The sequence below is a fragment of the Octopus sinensis genome, linkage group LG9 (genome assembly GCF_006345805.1).
Source record: "Octopus sinensis linkage group LG9, ASM634580v1, whole genome shotgun sequence".
Lineage (NCBI taxonomy): Eukaryota > Metazoa > Mollusca > Cephalopoda > Octopoda > Octopodidae > Octopus > Octopus sinensis.
Genome location: NC_043005.1, coordinates 57,955,076 through 57,976,547, shown reverse-complemented (window position 1 = coordinate 57,976,547; position 21,472 = coordinate 57,955,076). Strand labels below are relative to the sequence as shown.

The 21,472-nt window shown below is 36.7% G+C and overlaps 1 protein-coding gene across 2 annotated transcripts in view; it reads left to right on the top strand.

The window, feature by feature from the left end:
• LOC115215608 (intraflagellar transport protein 88 homolog) overlaps positions 1-21,472 on the top strand; it is a 149,345-nt gene that overhangs the window by 66,310 nt on the left and 61,563 nt on the right. For both annotated transcript variants that reach the window (XR_005000679.1, XM_029784830.2), the window contains exons 11-16: positions 3,519-3,589; positions 5,213-5,299; positions 6,255-6,354; positions 8,585-8,671; positions 10,350-10,419; positions 15,205-15,321. Coding sequence is in view for 1 of the 2 variants with exons in the window: in XM_029784830.2 (XP_029640690.1) it covers positions 3,519-3,589; positions 5,213-5,299; positions 6,255-6,354; positions 8,585-8,671; positions 10,350-10,419; positions 15,205-15,321 (532 nt within the window). In the remaining variant the exon portion in view is untranslated. The remainder of the gene's footprint in view (positions 1-3,518; positions 3,590-5,212; positions 5,300-6,254; positions 6,355-8,584; positions 8,672-10,349; positions 10,420-15,204; positions 15,322-21,472) is intronic.

The following is a 21,472-nucleotide window of genomic DNA, read 5'->3' as shown; positions in this document are numbered from 1 at the left end:
CATATCTCTCTGTAGACTGATAAAATTATGAATGACCATAATTCATTTTAAAATGTTACTGGATTTTCATCAGAAGCATCTACATCAATTTTGCCAATCCCAATCCCAGAGAAACATATATATGTGGTTGACCTAATTTATTGTCCAGTCTATCATTCCTTGATCCTTGACTGCCTTTCACCAGAGTGCAGTCTGTTTCAGGGATTCAGACCAGATTTCTGACCCATCTTGAAGACCCTGTAAAATAGGGTTAAGTATGTTGCCTTTTCCCTTCTGATTACGCCATAAAAAATAAATATATAAATCTCAGCAAGATTTGAACCTGAAACATAAAAAGGTCTGTAATAACATATGACAATTTTGTTTGTCAGTCCACCATGCTATTATTTCCCATCATAAAATAATAACAAAGCAAAAGAAAATGTAACCAGTGAAAATCAATTCCTTAATTTGGGCAAATCCAGTTACAACATTTTAATTAATTTTGATGAAAGTGATAGAAGGAGATAAAAAGGCAGAGTTGCTATTGGATCAAATATTTTACACTATTTGTTGCAAATTTCTGCGTTCCAAGTTCAAATACTGCTGAGGTCAACTTTGCTTTTCATCTTTTTGGGCTCAATATAATAAGGGACAGTTTAGGACAGTGGATTGGTGGAATTATTGAAGCATTGGATCAAATGCTTTCTGGTATCAGTTATAGTTCTTTGCATTCTGGGATCAAATTCCTCCTGTTGTCATTTATTTCTTCACAGTGGGAAATGACTTCTCTGGAGCTCGCTTTAACAATGATAGGTCTCCAGTGTCAGATAATGCAATGGCTGTGAGGAAAATGAGCAGCGGTGGAAGATCCACTTAGGAATGATGACAGGACCAAGCATTGTGGTTAAGGATTGAGGAGGGGTAAAAACTCGTGTGGAAAGGGTACAGCTGTACTCTATCTCTGAATGCAGAAACCAAAATAGGTGGTAAAACCCTTGCTGTTGGTACTTTCATTGTTGTTATTGTCAGTGTTATCTTCTTGGTCATGCCTTCTTGAATATTGAAGGCTAGTTTGTCTCCCCCTACATTGTGAAATGTTATCGATAATTTGAATAATGGGAATAAATATATTGAGCATTTAGTACTAGTCATTGTATTTCTTGCTGAATGTTTAAGAGATGAGTTAACAAGATAATATAATGTTTCAACAGCTGTTATGTAATCTTGACAATATGTTTTATAAAGCATAGAAAACCATACCTGTTTTCTATATTAATGCTATACATGTGTATGTGTAATACCATTATCTACATTCTTGGGCTTACTGTATTGTACTCTTTGACTAATAATCCCTGGAATTTCAGTTTTTATGGAACAGTTTCCTTTCAGGAAAACTATCCATTCCTAAGTACTACATTAGCCAGTATTTGCTGAGGGAACCATTCAAATTTCTAAATTTCCTTTAATCTGACATATACATATACATGTGAAGGCGCATGGCTCAGTGGTTAGAGTGTCGAGCCTATGATCGCGAGGTTGTGAGTTTGAATCCCGGACCGGGCTGCTTGTTGTGTTCTTGAGCAAGACACTTTATTTCACGTTGTATTTCATGTATTAATACAGTAAAACTTGATATATTGATCCATCTAACTTACTTATCCCTATATTTATTTCTATACCTGCTCAGGTTTAATTCTCTTGAGCACTACTAAGTGTATCTATATGGAGAGTAACCAATTCTCATCTATGAACTATGAAAGCAGACGTTAAACGATGATGATGATTTATATATATATGGCTCAGTGGTTAGAGCGTCGAGCTTACGATCGTGAGGTGGTGAGTTCAAATCCCAAACCGAGCTGCATGTTGTGTTCTTGAGCAAAACACTTTATTTCCCGTTGCTCCAGTTCACTCAGCTGTAGAAATGAGTTGCGACGTCACAGGTGCCAAGCTGTATCGGCCGTTGCCTTTCCCTTGGATAACATTGGTGGTGTGCATGGGTGACTGCTGGTCTAACATAAACAACCTTGCCCGGACTTGTGCCTGGGAGGGTCACTTTCTAGGTGCAATCCCATGGTCAGTCATGGCCAAAGGGGGTCTCAGCATATATATATATATATATATATATATATATATATATATATATTATGATTATTATTATTATTATTATTATTATTATTATACAAGAATATTTTTGATAGTAACTTCAAAGTTTCAGCCAGATGAACCAATGTCAGAATGCAATCCAATGATGGCTTAGCTGGCTGAAACTTTAAAGTTGCTGTCAGTGATATTCTTGCTTAAAAATGATAAATTAATACTCCATAAAACTATAGAGTAACCCATGAGATTGATGTAAAATTGGTTTTATTATAAATAAACATAAAAACAAACATTGATGTGTGTGTGTGTGAGTGTGTGTGCGTGTGTGTGTGTTCAAATAGGAAATAAAAGCAGTGCTAATGTAATGAACATTATCAACCATGAAAGTCATGGCTGTATGTGTATATGGCTATAGGTATTCTAAAAGTGAGTATTCATTGTCACCCATTCTGTTGTCCAGGCATGTCTAGTTCACCTGCCTGAATGGCCCAGGCAACCGTCAATATGCATGGCAAGGCTTTAGACTAGCTACTATGAAATTCCTGGACCTTAGCACCAGTGAAAAAACTCAGGTTAGCATGGAGAGGGGAGGCCGGTATGCATGGGCGAATGCTGGTCTTCCATAAACAACCTTGCCTGGACTTATGCCTGGGAGGGTAACTTTCTAGGTGAAATTCCATGGTCAGTCATCAGGCCTCTCACACCTACCATACACTGTCATTCTTAAAGTAAACAGTTACCTCATCAAAATCTCAAAGCTACAAGATAATGTAGGGTTAATTCAAAGCCAGGTGACTGAATAATCATAACATTTGACCGAGTAATCTGAATGCTAAAGGGTTAAAAGCTGCAAACCATCTTAATCTATATCTATAAAACTGTCCTTGGATGAATAGTGAAGGAACAAAAATCCTTTTTTGTTATTATGTAGCAGTTGAATTCGATCCCATGTTTTGTCTCATAAAAATTACAGTTTGATCATGTGCACAACCTCAATCGATGTCCATTCAACAGCTGTTGTTCACATGGCAGTTTGATGAAATGACTAGAATCTTCTGTGAACACAGCCTAGAAATACAGCTCAATTGAGTGCCAAAATTTTAGAGTAATTCACTTCCTGGTGGCATTCACTCTCCACAATAGCTGTTTTCACAGCTACATATTCGACCTGGAATGATGGAAGAAGACACACTAGAGCAACAAGGGTTGATATATAAAAATTAACCTGAATGTTGAATTTCTAACATTATGACTTTATGCACTTGTCATATACATTGTTTATCTGAATATTTTCTTTTCTTGTATTGCTTGAACATCTATGTTACTGTAGCAATAAATTTTGTTTCTAAATATAAAACAAGCTTTCATCATTGCTACAAATACTATTGAATTATTCATTTTGTGTTCATTTTTGTATTTGTTTTGGTGTACAGGAAAATAACCCTTACAATCAGTTTGTTGAAGTAATCAAGAATGATTCTCTGCGCCAACTCGAAAGAGAAAAGTAAGTTGTATTTCTTAAGAAAACTTGATGACATTTCCATTACCTAAATTAGTGTGGAATGGTTTGTCTACATGAGCCTATATGGCACATGTGGCTGTGAACCAGAGATCACAAATGAGATTGGGCATTTGTACTTGACAGTACATCAAATCAGCCAATAAGTGATTTGGCTGCTATTTTTAGCAGGTCAAGACCATTAGCAAGAAGCTACCTCACAAATAATGTTCCTTGTGAGATTTTACTGTGGGTGCTTGCAGAAACTTGTTTGTATGGAAATTTTGTCTTAGTAAATTATGTGTGCTTTCGTGTGAGTAACCATTGCTCAAATCTCGTCAATTAAAAATATCTGATTGCATCTTGAAAATCTCATGTGTGCACATATTTTGCCTTCTCTAAAATGTGTGTGGGCATGTGTGTGCATGTACGACTTGGAGGGGACACTGCTTGCTTGTGGCATTGTTCATTAGTCAGTATATTGTTCAGGTGCCAGTACCCGCTAAAAGATAGATAAATTTTCCTGGCACACTTCCTACTTCATTATTAATGAGAGAACAAAATAGATTTTGTAATTCTATATTTACCAAGATTTGTATATCTTTAACCCTTTAGCATTTAAACAGGCAATATCTGGCCGGAATATTCTGCCAGCTCTATGTTCAAACTGATCAGATCAGGCCTCTCACACCTACCATACACTGTCATTCTAAAAATAAACAGTTACCTCATCAAAATCTCAAAGCTACAAGATAATGTAGGGTTAATTCAAATCCAGGTGACTGAATATTCATTACATTTGACAGAGTAATCTGAATGCTAAAGAGTTAAAAGTTGCAAACCATCTTAATCTTTATTCATCATCATCGTTTAACGTCCGCTTTCCATGCTAGCATGGGTTGGACGATTTGACTGAGGACTGGCGAACCAGATGGCTGCACCAGGCTCCAATCTTGGTCTGACAGAGTTTCTACCGCTGATGCCCTTCCTAATGCCAACCACTCCAAGAGTGTAGTGGGTGCTTTTACGTGCCACCAGCACGAGGGCCAGTCAGACAGTACTGGCAATGGCCATGCTCAAATGATGTTATTTATGTGCCACCTGCACAGGACTTTGCTCGAATGTTTTTTCAAGTGCCAGTAAGGCAACACTGGTAACAATCACGCTCGAATGGTGCTTTTTATATGCCACCAGCATGGAAGCCAGTTAGCTGCTCTGGCAACAATCACGCTCAGATAGTGCTCTTGGCGCTCCACTAGCACGGATGCCAGTCATCGAATATGGTAATTCCCCTTTGGGAAATCTAGGCCCTTTGACGAAGAACACTGTTTTAGCCCAAAGTCAGAGCTGATCCTACTGATCTTTGATGAAATACATTCCAGCTGTGACTATCCTGCTATTATTCAAATAACATGTAGAGAAATGCATTATCTACTGGGTCCTTCCATTTTTTTTTTTCAAATACAGTAGGGTAGGATTAATTTGAGTGAGATTTGACTGCTATTTCTGGAAGAGTAAGTAGCCTTACAGAGACTCTGTCACTTGCCCCATGTTGTTTCTGCTTCTCTATTTTACAAAAGGTTTTGTTCACATCCTGCTAATGTGTATCTGATGTTTCCCAATTTTCAGGAAATACGAAGCTGAAAAGTCCATCAAAACAGCTGCAAAAATAATATCACCTCACATCGATAACTCGTTTGCTTCTGGCTATGATTGGTAAGTTTGCTTATAGAAATATAGACATATACATATATACATATATATATATATTATTACTCGAAACAGTTTGCCTTATGCAACTTAAAGTTTCACAGGTTCCTGTGACAAATCTATGAAGGCCAAACCAAATTGTTTTGAGTAATGGTATATGTAGCTCCTACTAAATGTGTCAAGTACCTGTTTCTTTTGTCCATTCACTCATGCGCATGTGTGTGTGTGTATGTATATATATATATATTTTGCCAGACCAGCTGACTGGCTTCTGTGCTGGTGGCACATAAAAAGTTACATTCGAGTGTGATCATTACCATCATCGCCCTACTGGCACTTGTGCTGGTGGCACGTGAAAAAATATTCAAGCGAGGTCGTTGCCAGTGCCGCTGGACTGGCTCTGTGCAGGTGGCATGTAAAATACACCATTTGAGTGTGGCCGTTGCCAGTACCGCCTGACTGGCACGTACCCACTACACTCTCTGAGTGGTTGGCGTTTGGAAAGGCATCCAGCTGTAGAAACTCTGCCAGATCAGACTGGAGCTTGGTGCAGCCATCTGGTTCGCCGGTCTTCAGTCAAATCGTCCAGCCCATACCAGCATGGAAAGCGGACATTAAACAATGATGATATATACTTTGCTCAAAGATATAACACACCACCTGATCAAAGACTTGAACTCATGATCTAAATTATTGTGATTCCAGTACCATAACCACTAGGCCTTTCACCTTCACCTTGAAATAGGAAAAAGACACAATATGTAATGTAGTCTAGATATACAAAGAGATTGGATGATCAAGACAAGAATGGTTTTGATTGTAGTTTGCTCTGAAATGAGGTTGATTTTTAGGGGCTAAATAGCCTTAACTTTAAGAAAAAAATTTGTAAAAAGTATTTCAGAAAAAAACTTGTTTTTGTTTTTAATTTTAAAATTATGATTCTGGCAAATATATTTGTTAGGTGTGTCCAGACAGTGAAACAATCACGTTATTCTGATTTGGCTAATGATCTGGAGATTGATAAAGCAATCATGTACCTGAAACAGAAAGATTTCAAGCAGGTAAGTAACAATATCAGGGCTGTGGAGTCGAAACAAAAAACTATTTGCACCTCTGACTCCGACTCCTCTACTATTTGCACCTCCGACTCCGACTCCTCTACTATTTGCACCTCCGACTCCGACTCCTCTTTATGTAATTAAGTGACTGTGGTCTACGTATTTCATAAAGTATATGCATACACTTGTACTATGAGTAGGCCTATATCTGGTTTATATTAAAGAATATTGTGAGTCAGAGTCAGTATAGTTTTACCAACTCCAACTCTAGTTACCCCTTAATTGTTTCCAACTCTGACTCCACAGCCCTGAACAGTATACATAAGTATGTGTTTGTGTGTGATTTTCATATCTGTATGGTGTGTGTATTTTGTGTGATGAACTAACAGAGAGCAGTGGAATGGTTGCTTTGCAGCAACTATTCTGCCTCTTTGTACTCTTAAGTTCAAAACCTGCTGAGATCAACTTTGCTTTTCATCCATCTTCTCCTTTGTCATCACCTTCTTCTTCTTCTTCTTCTTCTTCTTCTTCTTCTTCTTCTTCTTCTTCTTCTTCTTCTTCTTCTTCTTCTTCTTCTTCTTCTTCTTCTTCTTCTTCTTCTTCTTCTTCTTCTTCTTCTTCTTCTTCTCTTCTTCTTCTTCTTCCTTCTTCTTCTTCTTCTTCTTCTCTCTTCTTCTTCTTCTCCTTCTCCTTCTCCTCCTCCTCCTCCCCCCTCCTCCTTCTTCCATGCTTTACTGGGCTGGATATTTTGACAGGATCTGGTGGGTCCAAGGGCTACACAGTGTTCCAGTGTTTGCTTTCTTTGGCAAAGTTTCTATAGTTGGATGTGTGTGTGTGTGTGTGTGTGTGTGTGCATGTGTGTGCATGTGTGTCCTGTGGGCTCTCAAACTGTTTCTGTCTGCCCAGTTTCGCTCACAAGCTTTAGGCTGACCAAAGGGCTGTAAAAACAAATGGCACTTGCTCCAAATTCCATATAGTGAAATTAAAAGTAGCACCTTATATGGTTACAAAGAGAACTTCACCATTTGGCCATACCGAGACTACAGATACAGAAAGACATCTCAAAAGTAAATAGATACCCCTCACTATACTGTTTTACGTGATGGAGCACTACCTGGTGCTTGCTTCAGACTTGTTAATGTATTATGCACAAAGGCATATCTGTTAAATATTAGATTAAGTATTTAAATGTATCAAGTGACGTCATTTTGTGTTGAGAAATAAATCTTTCTAAAATGATGGTGTCTATTTTCTGTTGAGGCATCTGAGTGTGTATGTATGTATATATATATATTATCGTTATTTTACACTCTACTGAACATTTGCAATGCTGAGTAGGACACACAGAATTACTCAACGAGGAAATTTACCAATGTCTAACAACTTATTGTAGACACAGGCATTGAATATGGACCGTTGTGTTAGCCAGCATCTGGGACCAAACTGAGAGCAAACACAGTATCTGTCCGAGTAATATACCCCTGAAAATTCACATACACATATATGCACATAGAGGCAGTCTGCTCCCATCCCAAGCTTGACCATTCTTGTTTCACGTGCTTTTCTTCATACATGAGCATGTAGGTGGCTCTTAAGTATCAAGAACTGTTTGAAATTTGCATTACAAACAGTGCAAATATGTCTCACCTCAAGTGGTAAAGAGTGTTGTTTGTCTTGTTTAATTTGTGGATATTGAAAAAGTGTTTTTAGATCAGTGCAAGACTTAACATGTCTTACTACAAATATGGTATATGAGAATGTCTGCTGGAATGAACTTTGTATTGTTTGAGCTATCTACTGGCATACAAGACCAGTGCAAACCAAAAAGAGATAAAAAAAAAAACCAAAAAAAATGGTATAAAGACTTGCTAGAAACAAGTCTTGGTGAGTTGAATGTATCATACAAAGATGTTGAATCTGTTTGCTCTCGACAGAAATAAATGGCAAAAAAAGATCTGGTATGGGAGAAAGGATTTTGAAGAAAACAAGCAAAAATATGTGGAGATGAGAAGAGAACTAGATGCTTTTACATGCATACATGTTCACGTGCACGCACACATACACACACGCATGCACACACACACACACATCTCTTCAGTGTCAATATAATAAAATTCCCATCAAACACAGGGTTTGATACAGTGAAATGTCTGCATCCCTTTCATAAAATGTGTCATTCTAACTATTTAATTAATTGATATTATTATTGTTGTTATTGTTATTATTTCACTAGGCTGTAGAGACTTTGAAATCGTTTGAAAAAAAAGATTCTAAGGTTGCCAGTATTGCAGCTACAAATTTATCGTTCTTGTATTTCATGGTAAGTGGACATCTCTTCAGAATGCTTACTTTCTTTTATTAATTAATTTATTTATTTATTTATTCATTTATCTTTGTATGATTTATTATAAAGACTTCATCAGTTGTGAAAAATAATTACTAAATAGCTCTACCATGTACACACTGTATGCATTGAAGCAAACCTTCCTCTCATGTGTTTATGGGGTGTACTTTCATTTTCAAGTATATCTTATTAGCGTTACTTATTCTTTTATTCTTATTTTTTTAATTGCTTCAGTCATTAGACTACGGTTATGCTGAAGCACCGCCTTGAAGAATTTTTTGTCAAATGATTTGACCCAAGTACTTATTAGTTTTTTAAGCTTGCTACTTATTGTATTAGTCTCTTTTGCTGAACTACTAAGTTACAGGAATGTAAACACTCCAACATCAGTTGTGATGAGGAAACAAGCACAGACACACAGGTACACACACACACACACACACACACACACACATACAATGGAATTCTTTCAGTTTCTGTCTACCAAATCCAATCACAAGGCTTTATTTCATATTGCTCCAGTTCACTCAGCTGTAGAAATGAGTTGCAACATCACAGGTGCCAAGCTGTATCGGCCTTTGCCTTTCCCTTGGATAACACTGGTGGCATGGAAAGGGGAGGCCGGTATGCATGGGCGACTGCTGTTCTTCCATAAACAACCTTGCCCGGACTTGTGCCTGGGAGGGTAACTTTCTAGGTGCAATCCCATGGTCATTCATGACCAAAGGGGGTTTCAAGGTTTTGGTGGAAGATTTTAATTCAGAACTTATGAAAACAAGACATTTGTACTACAGAGCCAGAGCCAGAGGCGGTTTCAACTGGGTTGGTATTGAAAGGGTTAATATAGATTAAATAACTGTTTGAACAGTTGAAAGAAGCAGAGAAAAATTTTTTTTAACAAGGGACATTATAATCGATATATCATCTAAAAGCATACTTCATACATATGCAGTAATGTTATAGAGGAAAGAAAACAGTGAATAAAGCTTTATCTCTTTGGCTAGAATATAAAACCTTATGTTACAACAGTACCCAAGGTGATGAGCTGGCAGAATCATTGCCACGGTTTTGAGGGTTGATTTGTTCCACTAACCCTTACAAGATGGTGTACAAGCATGGCTGCTGTCCAGTGACTGAAACAAGTAAAAGCTAAAAGATGTGGATTAGGTAGACAGAAACTGAAAGAAGCCTGTTGTATATATATGTATATATTTTTACTTGCATTAGCCAGTTCTTTTGGTCAAACTATTTTATCTCCAGTTGCTTCAGATGCCAAGATATCAAAAATTGTCAGAGTGTAGTACAACAGTTTTGCTATGGAACAGTGAAACTATTTTTACGTTTTCTGAAAAAGCAATACTTACAATACTTTTGCATAATAACAATGATATACGTATGTATATGTGTATGCATATATATATATATATATATATGTGTGTGTGTGTGTGTGTATATATATAATATATATATAATATATATATATATATATAATAATATATAATATATATATATATATATATATATATATATATATATATATATATATATATATATATATTATATATATATATATATATATATATATATTCATATATATATATATATATATATTTATATTTATATTTATAGTATTGAGTGAATGGCTTTCTTTCAGGAGCATGACCTTACCCAAGCTGAGAAATATGCTGATATGGCGATAACCGGAGATAGATACAGTCCTTCAGGTGAGGTGATTGTTTCTCTTTATCTTATGATTCTCATGGTAATGATGGTGATAATGGAACTGGAGAATAATAATGATGATAATAGTGTAATATGAGGACGAGGATGTTGGATGTAGTGGTGACAGCAACAGCAGCGGGTGGTGGGTGATGATAATATGGGAGATGGTGAGAATGGAAATTATCAGTCTCAGATGATGATGAGGAGGAGGGCAACAATGGCAACAACAAAGGATGGCAATTTCAGTGCACTGTTCCATTTGTGATGTTATATTATTATATTATCTAATAGAGTAACGTGTGGAGGCACATGGCTTAATGATTAGGGTGTTGGATTCATGACCGTAAGAATGTGGTTTTGGTTCTTGGACTGGGCAGTGCCTTGTGTTCTTCAGCAAAACACTTCATTTCATATTACTCCAGTCCACTCAGCTGGCAAAAGTGAGTAACCCTGCGACGGGCTGGTGTCCCATCCAGTTGGGAAATATATAGATCACAGAAATCAGGAGACTAGCCCCATGAGTTTATATGACTTGGGAAAGATCTTCATCATCATCATCATTTAATGTCCATTGGCCATGGGCTGGACAGTTTGACCAGGGCTGGCAAGCTGGAAGGCTGCACCAGACTCAGACTGGAGTCTGGTGCAGCCATTTTTTTTTTATCCTAATAGAGTAGTATAGTTTGAATGTAGCATTGTTAGTTGTTGATAAATGTTTTTAATTTTGGGGAGGGCCCAACACAATGCAAGTTAAGGATTTCTACTTTTACTTTGTGTTTCAATACTTCAAGTTTAGGACCCCTTCTTCAGGAAATTTTTGGACTACAAAACATAGAAGTCAGTTCACAATGCCATATCTCCAAAGATTTCCTGAAGAAAGGGTCCTGATCTCCAAGTGTTGAAATAGAAGGTAAAAGTACAAACTATCAACCAGTATTATTTCTTATAACTAAAGTGGCAAACTAGCAGAAATGTTAGTATGCTGGACCAAAATGCTTAGTGACTTTCCATCTGTCTTTATATTCTGAGTTCAAATTTGCTGAGGCCAGGTTTGCTTTTCATCCTTTTGGGGTTCATGAAATAAGTACTAGTGGTGTACTGGTAAAAGTAAAGTCTTGTTCTTGAGTCATACCAACACATAAGGGCCAGTTTCCTTGGCATATCAATTACCCACCTGGACAGGATGCTAGTCTGTTGCAGGGTTACTCATTTTTACTAGCTGATTAGACTGGGGCAATGTGAAATGAAGTGTTTTGCTCAAGAACATGATACGTCACTCAGTCCAGAAATTGAAATCACAATCTTACAATCATGAGTGCAACACCCTAACCACTAAGCTACACACCTCCACAGTGGAGTACTGGGGTTGATGTCATCAACTTAACCCTTATCTTCAAATTCTTGGCCTTGTGCCAAAGTTAAAAAGGATTATTTGATAATTTTCGTTGTTTTGGCTTGAAAGAAATTAATGAAAAATATTAATTTTTGATTAGAATATGGCGTTGTTAACATTGGTTTCAAATTTTGGTAGAAGGCCAGCATTTTCAAGGGAGGAAGTATATCAGTTACATCATCATCATCATCTGTCCTCACACACACACACACAGACACACACACACACACACCACCCCTAACCCCAGTACACAACTGATACTTATTTTATTGACCCTGGAAGGCTGAAAGGCAAAGTCAGCCTCAGCAGAATTTGAACTCAGAACATGATGACAGACAAAATGCCACGAAGCATTTTGCAAATGATTCTGCCAGCTTGCCATCTTATGATGACATTAATATTAAAAACAAAAGAAAAGTGGCTGGTGAGTTAGTTTCATTTCCAGTCCTTGAGATTATCTGATACCTTCTTGGTTTGCCAGTATCCTCAGACTTAACCCAAATGCTTGCAACATGGCTGTCTTCACTAAAGGCACCATAGGTACCATGAAGTGGTGATAAACCAGGCAACAGATTTAGGTCTACCTCAAAAATAGGCTAAGGTAGGATTTGAACTCAGAATGCAGAGAGGCTGGACAAATACCGCAAGGCAGCCAGTCAGATATTCTTACTGTTCTGCCAATCCATTACCCAGAATTGGCACTGTTTTACCAAGTCTAAAAGGATGACAAGCAAAGTCGACTTCAGCAGGATTTGAACTTGGAGCACAAAGAGTTGAAACTAATAATGCAGGGCATTGCATTGAATCCAATACTTCAACAACCATTCTAATTTGCTGCCAAATTATTTCGATAATATCAAAACTTCAGCAGATTTGTTAAAATATCTGTAAATCAGGTCAGTGCTGGTTAAACAGACCATTATTAAAGGCATTCCATCTGTGACCATCCAGGACTATGCAATATATCGCTTACTCTTTAATGAGAGTAGAGTGAAATTTAAGTGTGATTTGGTTGTTATTTCTAACAAGTTGATTGACTAAAATAGAATGTCCCTTTAGGGCTTATTTCATGTATTGGACTGTTGTTGTTTAAACCCAGGTATATAATCAAAAGTAGTCCATTCATGACCATCTCATCTTTTTTTCCTAGACTACATTTCAGACCACATTATGGGTTTTTATTTACTTTATTTTTAAATATGATAGTGATTGTAGAGGTATTTGGCAACCAAAGAACTGTTAGATTGAGTGCATTTATAATAACTCCTTATGTTAGTGTTGACAACCTAGATTCTCATGTTATCAGTTCATTTTATTTATCTATTTATTTTTTTGCTATAATGAGGTTTTGATTGAGGCTTTATAATGCGATTTCAATTTAAATACAAACGTTTTTAAAATGTGTATGATCTTCGATGAGTTGACATCAAAAGAGATAAAATATGAAGTCAGTGTTATTATCCGTCATTATCCACTAGCCATTCAGTTAATGTTTGAACATTCTAATATGTGTGACCTTTGATGGGCTTGGTGTTAAAAGGGTTAGAAATATAAAGATCAATATTATCATCCGCTATCCACACAATAAATCTGTATTTGCCAATATGGAATTTCATTCATCGTGAAACTTGCATGTATAGTGTGCACTTTTTTCTAACCTAAAATAAAGAGGAAAATTAGGGAGGATGATATTAAAGATATGATATTGGGTTGAAGAGCGTTGCTTCCCCTGCCCGTCCATTTTCATTTTTTAAAAAATGAAATAAAACATTATTATTTTTTCAGATTATTTTTTATCATCATCAACATCATAGTCAATGTCATCGACATCGTTGTTTTTAACATTCTCATTTCCAAGTTGGCATGGGTCAGATAAAACCTGCTAAGGTAAATTTTTGAAAGTTTGGCTGCTCTTCATGTTACCAACCAACCCTCATCTTTTCCAGGATCGTATTTCTCCCCAAGTCTTTCAGATAACAAACAGCCTGTTGGCTAGACATATTTTTGCAGCAGATTGTAAACAGTGACGGTACCATTTGATTGAGCAGGGATTTTGTTTTCATGCAACATGCAAAGTCAAGACAAGGGGACAATAAAAAAGTTGCATAGCTACATACACACAGTCACACATATTTATGATATTTAAACAAAATCTTATATATTATACAATACACAATACACAAAAAGATATTTTTTTATAAATAACCAGATTTATTTTGATGTTGATGTACTTGACTCAATGACGAAAGACCGAGACCTCTGAAATATGCTGTGACTGCAAAGACCTGACAAATGAAGTGAGTTTGTGGCTCACAGGACGGCCTGCTGTGCTAACTTTGGATCGTAGAGTGATCCGCTGTGCTTGAGGAGACCTATTGAGTCAAGTACGTCAACATCATCAAAATAAAAATCAAATGGAAATTGTAGTTAGGATACCCGTGCTGGTGACACGTAAAAAGCACCATCCAAATGTGGCAGATGCCAGTGCCACTTGACTGGCGTCCGTGTCGGTGACACGTAAAAAGCACCAACTGATTGTGGCCGTTTGCCAGCTTCCTCTGGCCCCTGTGCCGGTGGTGCATAAAAAGCACCCACTACATTCATGGAGTGGTTGGCGTTAGGAAGGGCATCCAGCTGTAGAAACACTGCCAGATCAGACTGGAGCCTGGCGCAGCCTCCTGGTTTCCCAGACCCCAGTCAAACCGTCCAACCCATGCTAGCATGGAAAACGGACGTTAAACGAGGATGATGATGATAATGATTATGATGCTGATGAAATAGAGTTACATCTAGTTGAAACAATGATGACCACAGGCCCCAATATTTGATTTATTTATGATAATGAAATTAATTTAAATAACTTGTAATTAGAAATATGAATAATTTTAAAGTTGCATACCTATGTGCACATACTCATACAGATTACTCCAACTCCAACACTGTTTCCTGTGTCATTCCCTCCATTCCCATCCTCTCACAATAACTATGTTCCTTCCATCATGGGAGCATTCTTTTGTTTTGCATGGTGGCTCTAACTGATAGTGCCTCAAAAAGCACTTGGTGCTCTAAGTAAAACAATGGTAATCAACTTGAGTATTGACAGTGCAATGCTTGAGAGGGCTCTGAAGTGTTGCTGATTGCAAGTCAACCTCTATAGTGCTGGTGCTTTGAAAAATGCATTCAGTATGCTCTGTAAAGGAAGTGGTGTTAGGAAGGGCTTCCAGCCATTGCAACCATTCTAAAAATGGGATGTGGAGCAAGACATGATTCTCTGACTCAATGAATGCCAGCATAGAAAACAGAGATAAAATGCCAAAATGAATGTTTCTAAGTTTGTTAACAACCTCAGTATTTCTTCTTTGTTATTTACTTTTCTTCCTTGTCTCTTTTTAAGCCTTGGTCAATAAAGGTAATGTGCTTTACTCGAATAAAGATTATGAAAAGGCTCGAGATTTTTACCAAGAAGCACTGCAAAATGATTCTTCATGTGTTGAAGCTTTATATAATCTTGGTAAGTAATAATAATCCATTTAGTCGAGTCACAGTTTTCTGGCTGGCATCATTAGAATTATCAACCAACACCTTCTGAATGAACATTCAACATTTCTTGTTTTTCTTGTTGGCTTACATGTACATTGCCCATAAAAATTGCTTTTGAATCTTTTTCACTAAGATTTCATATGTGTGTATGTATGTATGTATGTATTAATTGGAATTTACAGTATTTTAGATCCATTTCAGCTGATCTTACCAACTGGTATAGCACTGGGTATTAGATAACCTAATATTAGACAACAGGGCAGATCTCTAAATACACATGCTCTTCAGAGATTGCAGGTATGGAAAAAATATGGTTTTTTTTCTGTTATTTGTTTCAAATTTTGGCATAACGTTACCAATTTCAGAGAAGGGGATAAGTCAGTTACATAGACCCCAGTGTTCAGCTGGTACTTATTTTATTGACCCCGCAAAAGGATGAAAGGCAAAGTCAACCCTGGCGGCATTTGAGCTCAGAACATAAACTTGGAAGCATTTTTTCTAGTGCGGTAATGATTCTGCCAGTTTGTCACCTTACTGCTCTCTGTTTTTGAAGATGTGGGTGACAATGGAGTGAAGGAAATCCTTGATTGGTAAGATGAGCTGAAATCGATCTATAATACTATATCATCAATCATCATGAACATTTAACATCTGTTTTTCATGCTGGCATTGACTGCTTTGACTAATATACCTACGCTATTGACTAATACACGAGTGCCTGTTTCTTCTGGATTATGGATTCTTGGACGAATATGTGTGTGTGTGTGTGTGTATAGGCTTTTCAACCACATGGTACTGATTTCAGACCCACTGCAAGTGTCTTCTTCTATAGCTTTGTACATGTCTATGTACATGTATGTACGTATGTATGTATGTATGATATATACATCGGTTGGTGCTTTTTATGTGCCACCTGCATGGGTATCACAACTACAAAATCAAATGGAATTGTAGTTGTGATACCAATGCTGGTGGCACGTAAAAAGTACCATCCGAACATGGCTGATGCCAGCGCCGCCTTGGCTGGCTTCCATGCCAGTGGCACGTAAAAAGCACTTACCGATCATGGGCGTTGCCAGCCTGCTCTGGCCCCTGTGCCAGTGGCACGTAAAAAGCACCCACTACAATCACGGAGTGTTTGACGTTAGGAAGGGCATCCAGCTGTAGGAACGCTGCCAGATCAGACTGGAGCCTGGTGCAGCCTCCTCGTCGAACTGTCCAGACCCCGGTCGAACTGTCCAACCCATGCTAGCTGGGAAAACGGATGTTAAACGATGATGATGATGATGATTTTATATATATATATGTGTGTGTGTGTGTATGTATTTCTTATATATATGTATGTATGTGAAAGAGTGCATTGTGGAAAGTGTCTTTTACCATAGCTTCATCTCAGCCCTAGCTTTTTGAGTGAAATTGGGTGGATGTAAACTGCAATGCCCATTAAATGGACTTCCATTGTAATGCAAATGTCCAGCCTTGTTACATGTTGTGTAAAATTGACTCTGTCTCAGAACTGCGTTTGGTGTACACATCCGACTATGTATTAATTCAGTGGGCAGCCAAATCAGTTAATCAAACTACTAAATGCTGGTTGAACACCTACATCCCCCTCACTCTACAAGAGTCATGAAATCCATTTAACCCTTTAACCCTTTCGTTACCAAACCGCCCAAAGCCGCCCGAAAAAAATTTTGTTTAATGTGACTAAACCGCCCAAAGCCACCCGAATTTACCTATTCATATTTAAATGAGGATATCAGAGCAAATCTCTTTAGTACATTCGTGAAAACACGTGATTATACTTCGTAAACAATTCATCTACAGTTTTGTATAACGATCGACGTGTAATTTTAATTCCTTGAATTTTGGAAGATTTTTTACCACATTTTTTTCGGCATCGATTTTTCTTCAACTTTGAAAATGGATTGGAGTTTCATGTTATCAAGCATTGATTCCGAATTGGAAAATTTGTGAAGCAAATACTGGATACTGTTGTGGATTTAGTTTTTATACAGGGAAGCTAATGTTAGTCAGCATGGCTTAAGGTATGATGTGGTCTGGAAGTTATTGTTTGAAGCGATCAATGCAGAAACAAACTGACGCAAAATGTAAACAAACACAAAATGGGGGTTCAAATTTCAGAAAATTTGTGAAGCAAATACTGGGTACTGCGTGGATTTAGTTTTTATACAGGGAAAATAATGTTAGTCAGCATGGCCTAGGGAACGATGTGGTCTGGAATTTATCACTTCCATACCATAACCAGGGCCGTATATTATTTTTTGACCGATTTCTTTAGTTCGGTCAAACTTGCAGTGGATTCCAGTATTTCACTCTATTTCAGCTTTATGGTACACCTGTTGTGCATTAAATTAAACTGATGATATAGTGATGTGCGCAATTCTTCTTTATCAAAATTTTGTTGCATACCCATTTGAATATTAGCTGATGATTCATTTTCTATGGTGATGTTTAAACAAAATTTTAATATTTTTACCTTTTGCTCAATTTAAAATTTTAATATTTTTACCTTTTGCTCAATTTACCTGTAATTAAAGTCACTTTGAGACAAAAGTTATGCAATAGAATTGATTAAGAACCCTTTCTTTAATTATGTTCCAAATATCACATTAATATGTTGATAAGTAAAAAAGTTACAGTTATTTAATGAAACAAACCTAGATTCATGATTATTTTAGAATTTAATTGAAACTCATGAGGGGTGTATTTTAGTCAGAAATATAGTAACAAAAGGGTTAAGCATTCAAATTATTCTGTCAAATGTAACACTTCTTTATTACCTCTGCCTTAGCAAAGGCAGAGTTATTGTTTTCAGTCATGTTTGTCTGTGGACAAGATATCTCATGAACAACTAGATGGATTTAGATAAAACTTTCAAGGATGTTTGGCCTCATGACTGGCATGAACCGATTAGATCCTGGGATCAATCCAGTCCCGGACAAGGATTCTGAATTATTTTTCTTGTTGTTTGACTTAATTTTTGAGAGCAGTTGGGTTCATTTTTAGTATTGTCGTTTGTGAGACAAAGTATGGAAGGCCAGTGGTGCCAAAATCACAAAGTATGGAAAGCCAGCGTTGCCAAAATCACAAACTATGGCAAAAATTTCCGAAAAATCACAAAGTATATTTTGGGGAAAAATTTCGAAAAATTTTTGGGGAAAGTTTTCGGTGAAAATTTTCGAAAAACTTTTGGGGAAAATTTTCGGTAAAAATTTTGGAAAAAGTATGGAGGCCAGCAGTGCCAAAATAACAAAGTATGGAAGTTTAGAGTTGCCAAATTCACAAAGTATGGAAGGCCAGCGGTGCCAAAATCACAAAGTATGGAAAGCCAGCAGTGCCAAAATCACAAAATATGGCAAAAACTTTCGAAACATTACGAAGTATTTTTTGGAAAAAGTTTTCGGCGAAAATTTTCGAAAAATTTTTGGGTAAAGTTTTCGGTGGAAATTTTGGAAAAATGTTTGGGAAAATTTTCGAAAACTTCTTGGGGAAAATTTTGGGAAAAGTATGGAAGGCCAGCGTTGCCAAAATCACAAACTATGGAAGGCTAGCGTTGCCAAATTCTCAAAGTATGGAAGGCCAGCGGTGCCAAAATCACAAAGTATGGAAAGCCAGCAGTGCCAAAATCACAAAGTATGGCAAAAATTTCCGAAAAATCACAAAGTATATTTTGGGGAGAATTTCCGGTGAAAATTTTCGAAAACTTTTCAGGTAAAGTTTTCGGTGAAATTTTCGAAAAATTTTTGGGGAAAATTTTCCGTGAAAATTTTAGAAAAATTTTTGGGTAAAATTTTCGAAAAATTTTTGGGTAAAGTTTTCGGTCAAAATTTTGGAAAAATGTTTGGGAAAATTTTCGAAAACTTTACCCAAAAATTTTTCGAAAATTTTCCCAAACATTTTTGGGGAAAATTTTCGGTGAAAATTTTGGAAAAAGTATGGAGGCCAGCGGTATGGAAGTTTAGAGTTGCCAAAATCACAAAGTATGGAAAGCCAGCAGTGCCAAAATCACAAAATATGGCAAAAAATTTTTGGGGAAAAATTTTCGAAAAATTTTTGGGAAAAATTTTCGGTGAAAATTTTTGGGTAAACTTTTCGGTGAAAAGTTTAGCGCTGTTAAATTCACAAAATATGGAAGGCCAGCGGTGCCAAAATCACAAAGTATGGATGGCCAGCGGTGCCAAAATCACAAAGTATGGAAGGCTAGCGTTGCCAAAATCACAAAGTATGGAAGGCCAGCGGTGCCAAAATTACAAAGTATGGAAGGCCAGCGGTGCCAAAATCACAAAGTATATTTTGGGAAAAATTTTCGGTGTAAATTTTCGAAAAATTTTTGGGGACAATTTTCGAAAAATTTTTGGGTAAAGTTTTCGGTGAAAATTTTGGAAAAATGTTTGGGAAAAATTTTCGGTGAAAATTTTCGAAAAATTTTTGGGGAAAAATTTTCGAAAAATTTTTGGGGAAAAATTTTCGGTGAAAATTTTGGAAAAAGTATGGAGGCCAGCGGTATGGAAGTTTAGAGTTGCCAAAATCACAAAGTATGGAAAGCCAGCAGTGCCAAAATCACAAAATATGGCAAAAAATTTTTGGGAAAAATTTTCGGTGAAAATTTTTGGGTAAACTTTTCGGTGAAAAGTTTAGCGCTGTTAAATTCACAAAATATGGAAGGCCAGCGCTGCCAAAATCACAAAGTATGGATGGCCAGCGGTGCCAAAATCACAAAGTATGGAAGGCTAGCGTTGCCAAAATCACAAAGTATGGAAGGCCAGCGGTGCCAAAATTACAAAGTATGGAAGGCCAGCGGTGCCAAAATCACAAAGTATATTTTGGGAAAAATTTTCGGTGTAAATTTTCGAAAAATTTTTGGGGACAATTTTCGAAAAATTTTTGGGTAAAGTTTTCGGTGAAAATTTTGGAAAAATGTTTGGGAAAATTTTCGAAAAATTTTTGGGTAAAGTTTTCGGGGAAAATTTTGGAAAAATGTTTGGGAAAATTTTCAGTGAAAATTTTGGAAAAAGTATGGTAGGCCAGCGTTGCCAAAATTACAAAGTATGGAAAGCCAGCGTTGCCAAAATCACAAAGTATGGCAAAAATTTCCGAAAAATCACAAAGTATATTTTGGGGAAAAATTTCGAAAAATTTTTGGGGAAAGTTTTCGGTGAAAATTTTCGAAAAACTTTTGGAGAAAATTTTCGGTGAATATTTTCGGGTAAAATTTTCGGTAGAAATTTTCGAAAAATTTTTGGGGAAAATTTTCCGTGAAAATTTTCTAAAAATTTTTGGGTAAAATTTCCGAAAAATATTTGGGTAAAGTTTTCGAAAAATGTTTGGGTTAAGTTTTCGGTGAAAATTTTCGAAAAATGTTGGGGAAAATTTTGGAAAAAGTATGGAGGCCAGCGGTGCCAAAATCACAAAGTATGGAACTTTAGAGTTGCCAAATTCACAAAGTATGGAAGGCCAGCTGTGCCAAAATCACAAAGTATGGAAAGCCAGCAGTATATTTTGGGAAAAATTTTCAGTGAAAACTTTCTAAAGATTTTTGTGGAAAATTTTCGAAAAAGTATGGCCAGCGTTGCCAAAATCACAAAGTATGGAAGGCTAGCGTTGCCAAAATCACAAAATATGGATGGCCAGCGGTGCCAAAATTACAAAGTATGGAAGGCCAGCTGTGCCAAAATCACAAGGTATGGAAAGCCAGCGTTGCCAAAATCACAAAGTATGGCAAAAATTTCCGAAAAATCACAGTATATTTTGGGGAAAATTTCCGGTGAAAAATTTCGAAAAATTTTTGGGGAAAGTTTTCGGTGAAAATTTTCGAAAAACTTTTGGAGAAAATTTTCGGGTAAAATTTTCGGTGGAAATTTTGGAAAAATGTTTGGGGAAAATTTTCGAAAAATCTTTGGGTAAAATTTTCGAAAAATTTTTGGGTAAAGTTTTCGGTCAAAATTTTGGGAAAATGTTTGGGAAAATTTTCGAAAAATTTTTGGGTAAAGTTTTCGGTGAAAATTTTGGAAAAAGTATGGAGGCCAGCGGTGCCAAAATCACAAAGTATGGAAGGCTAGCGTTGCCAAATTCACAAAGTATGGAAGGCTAGCATTGCC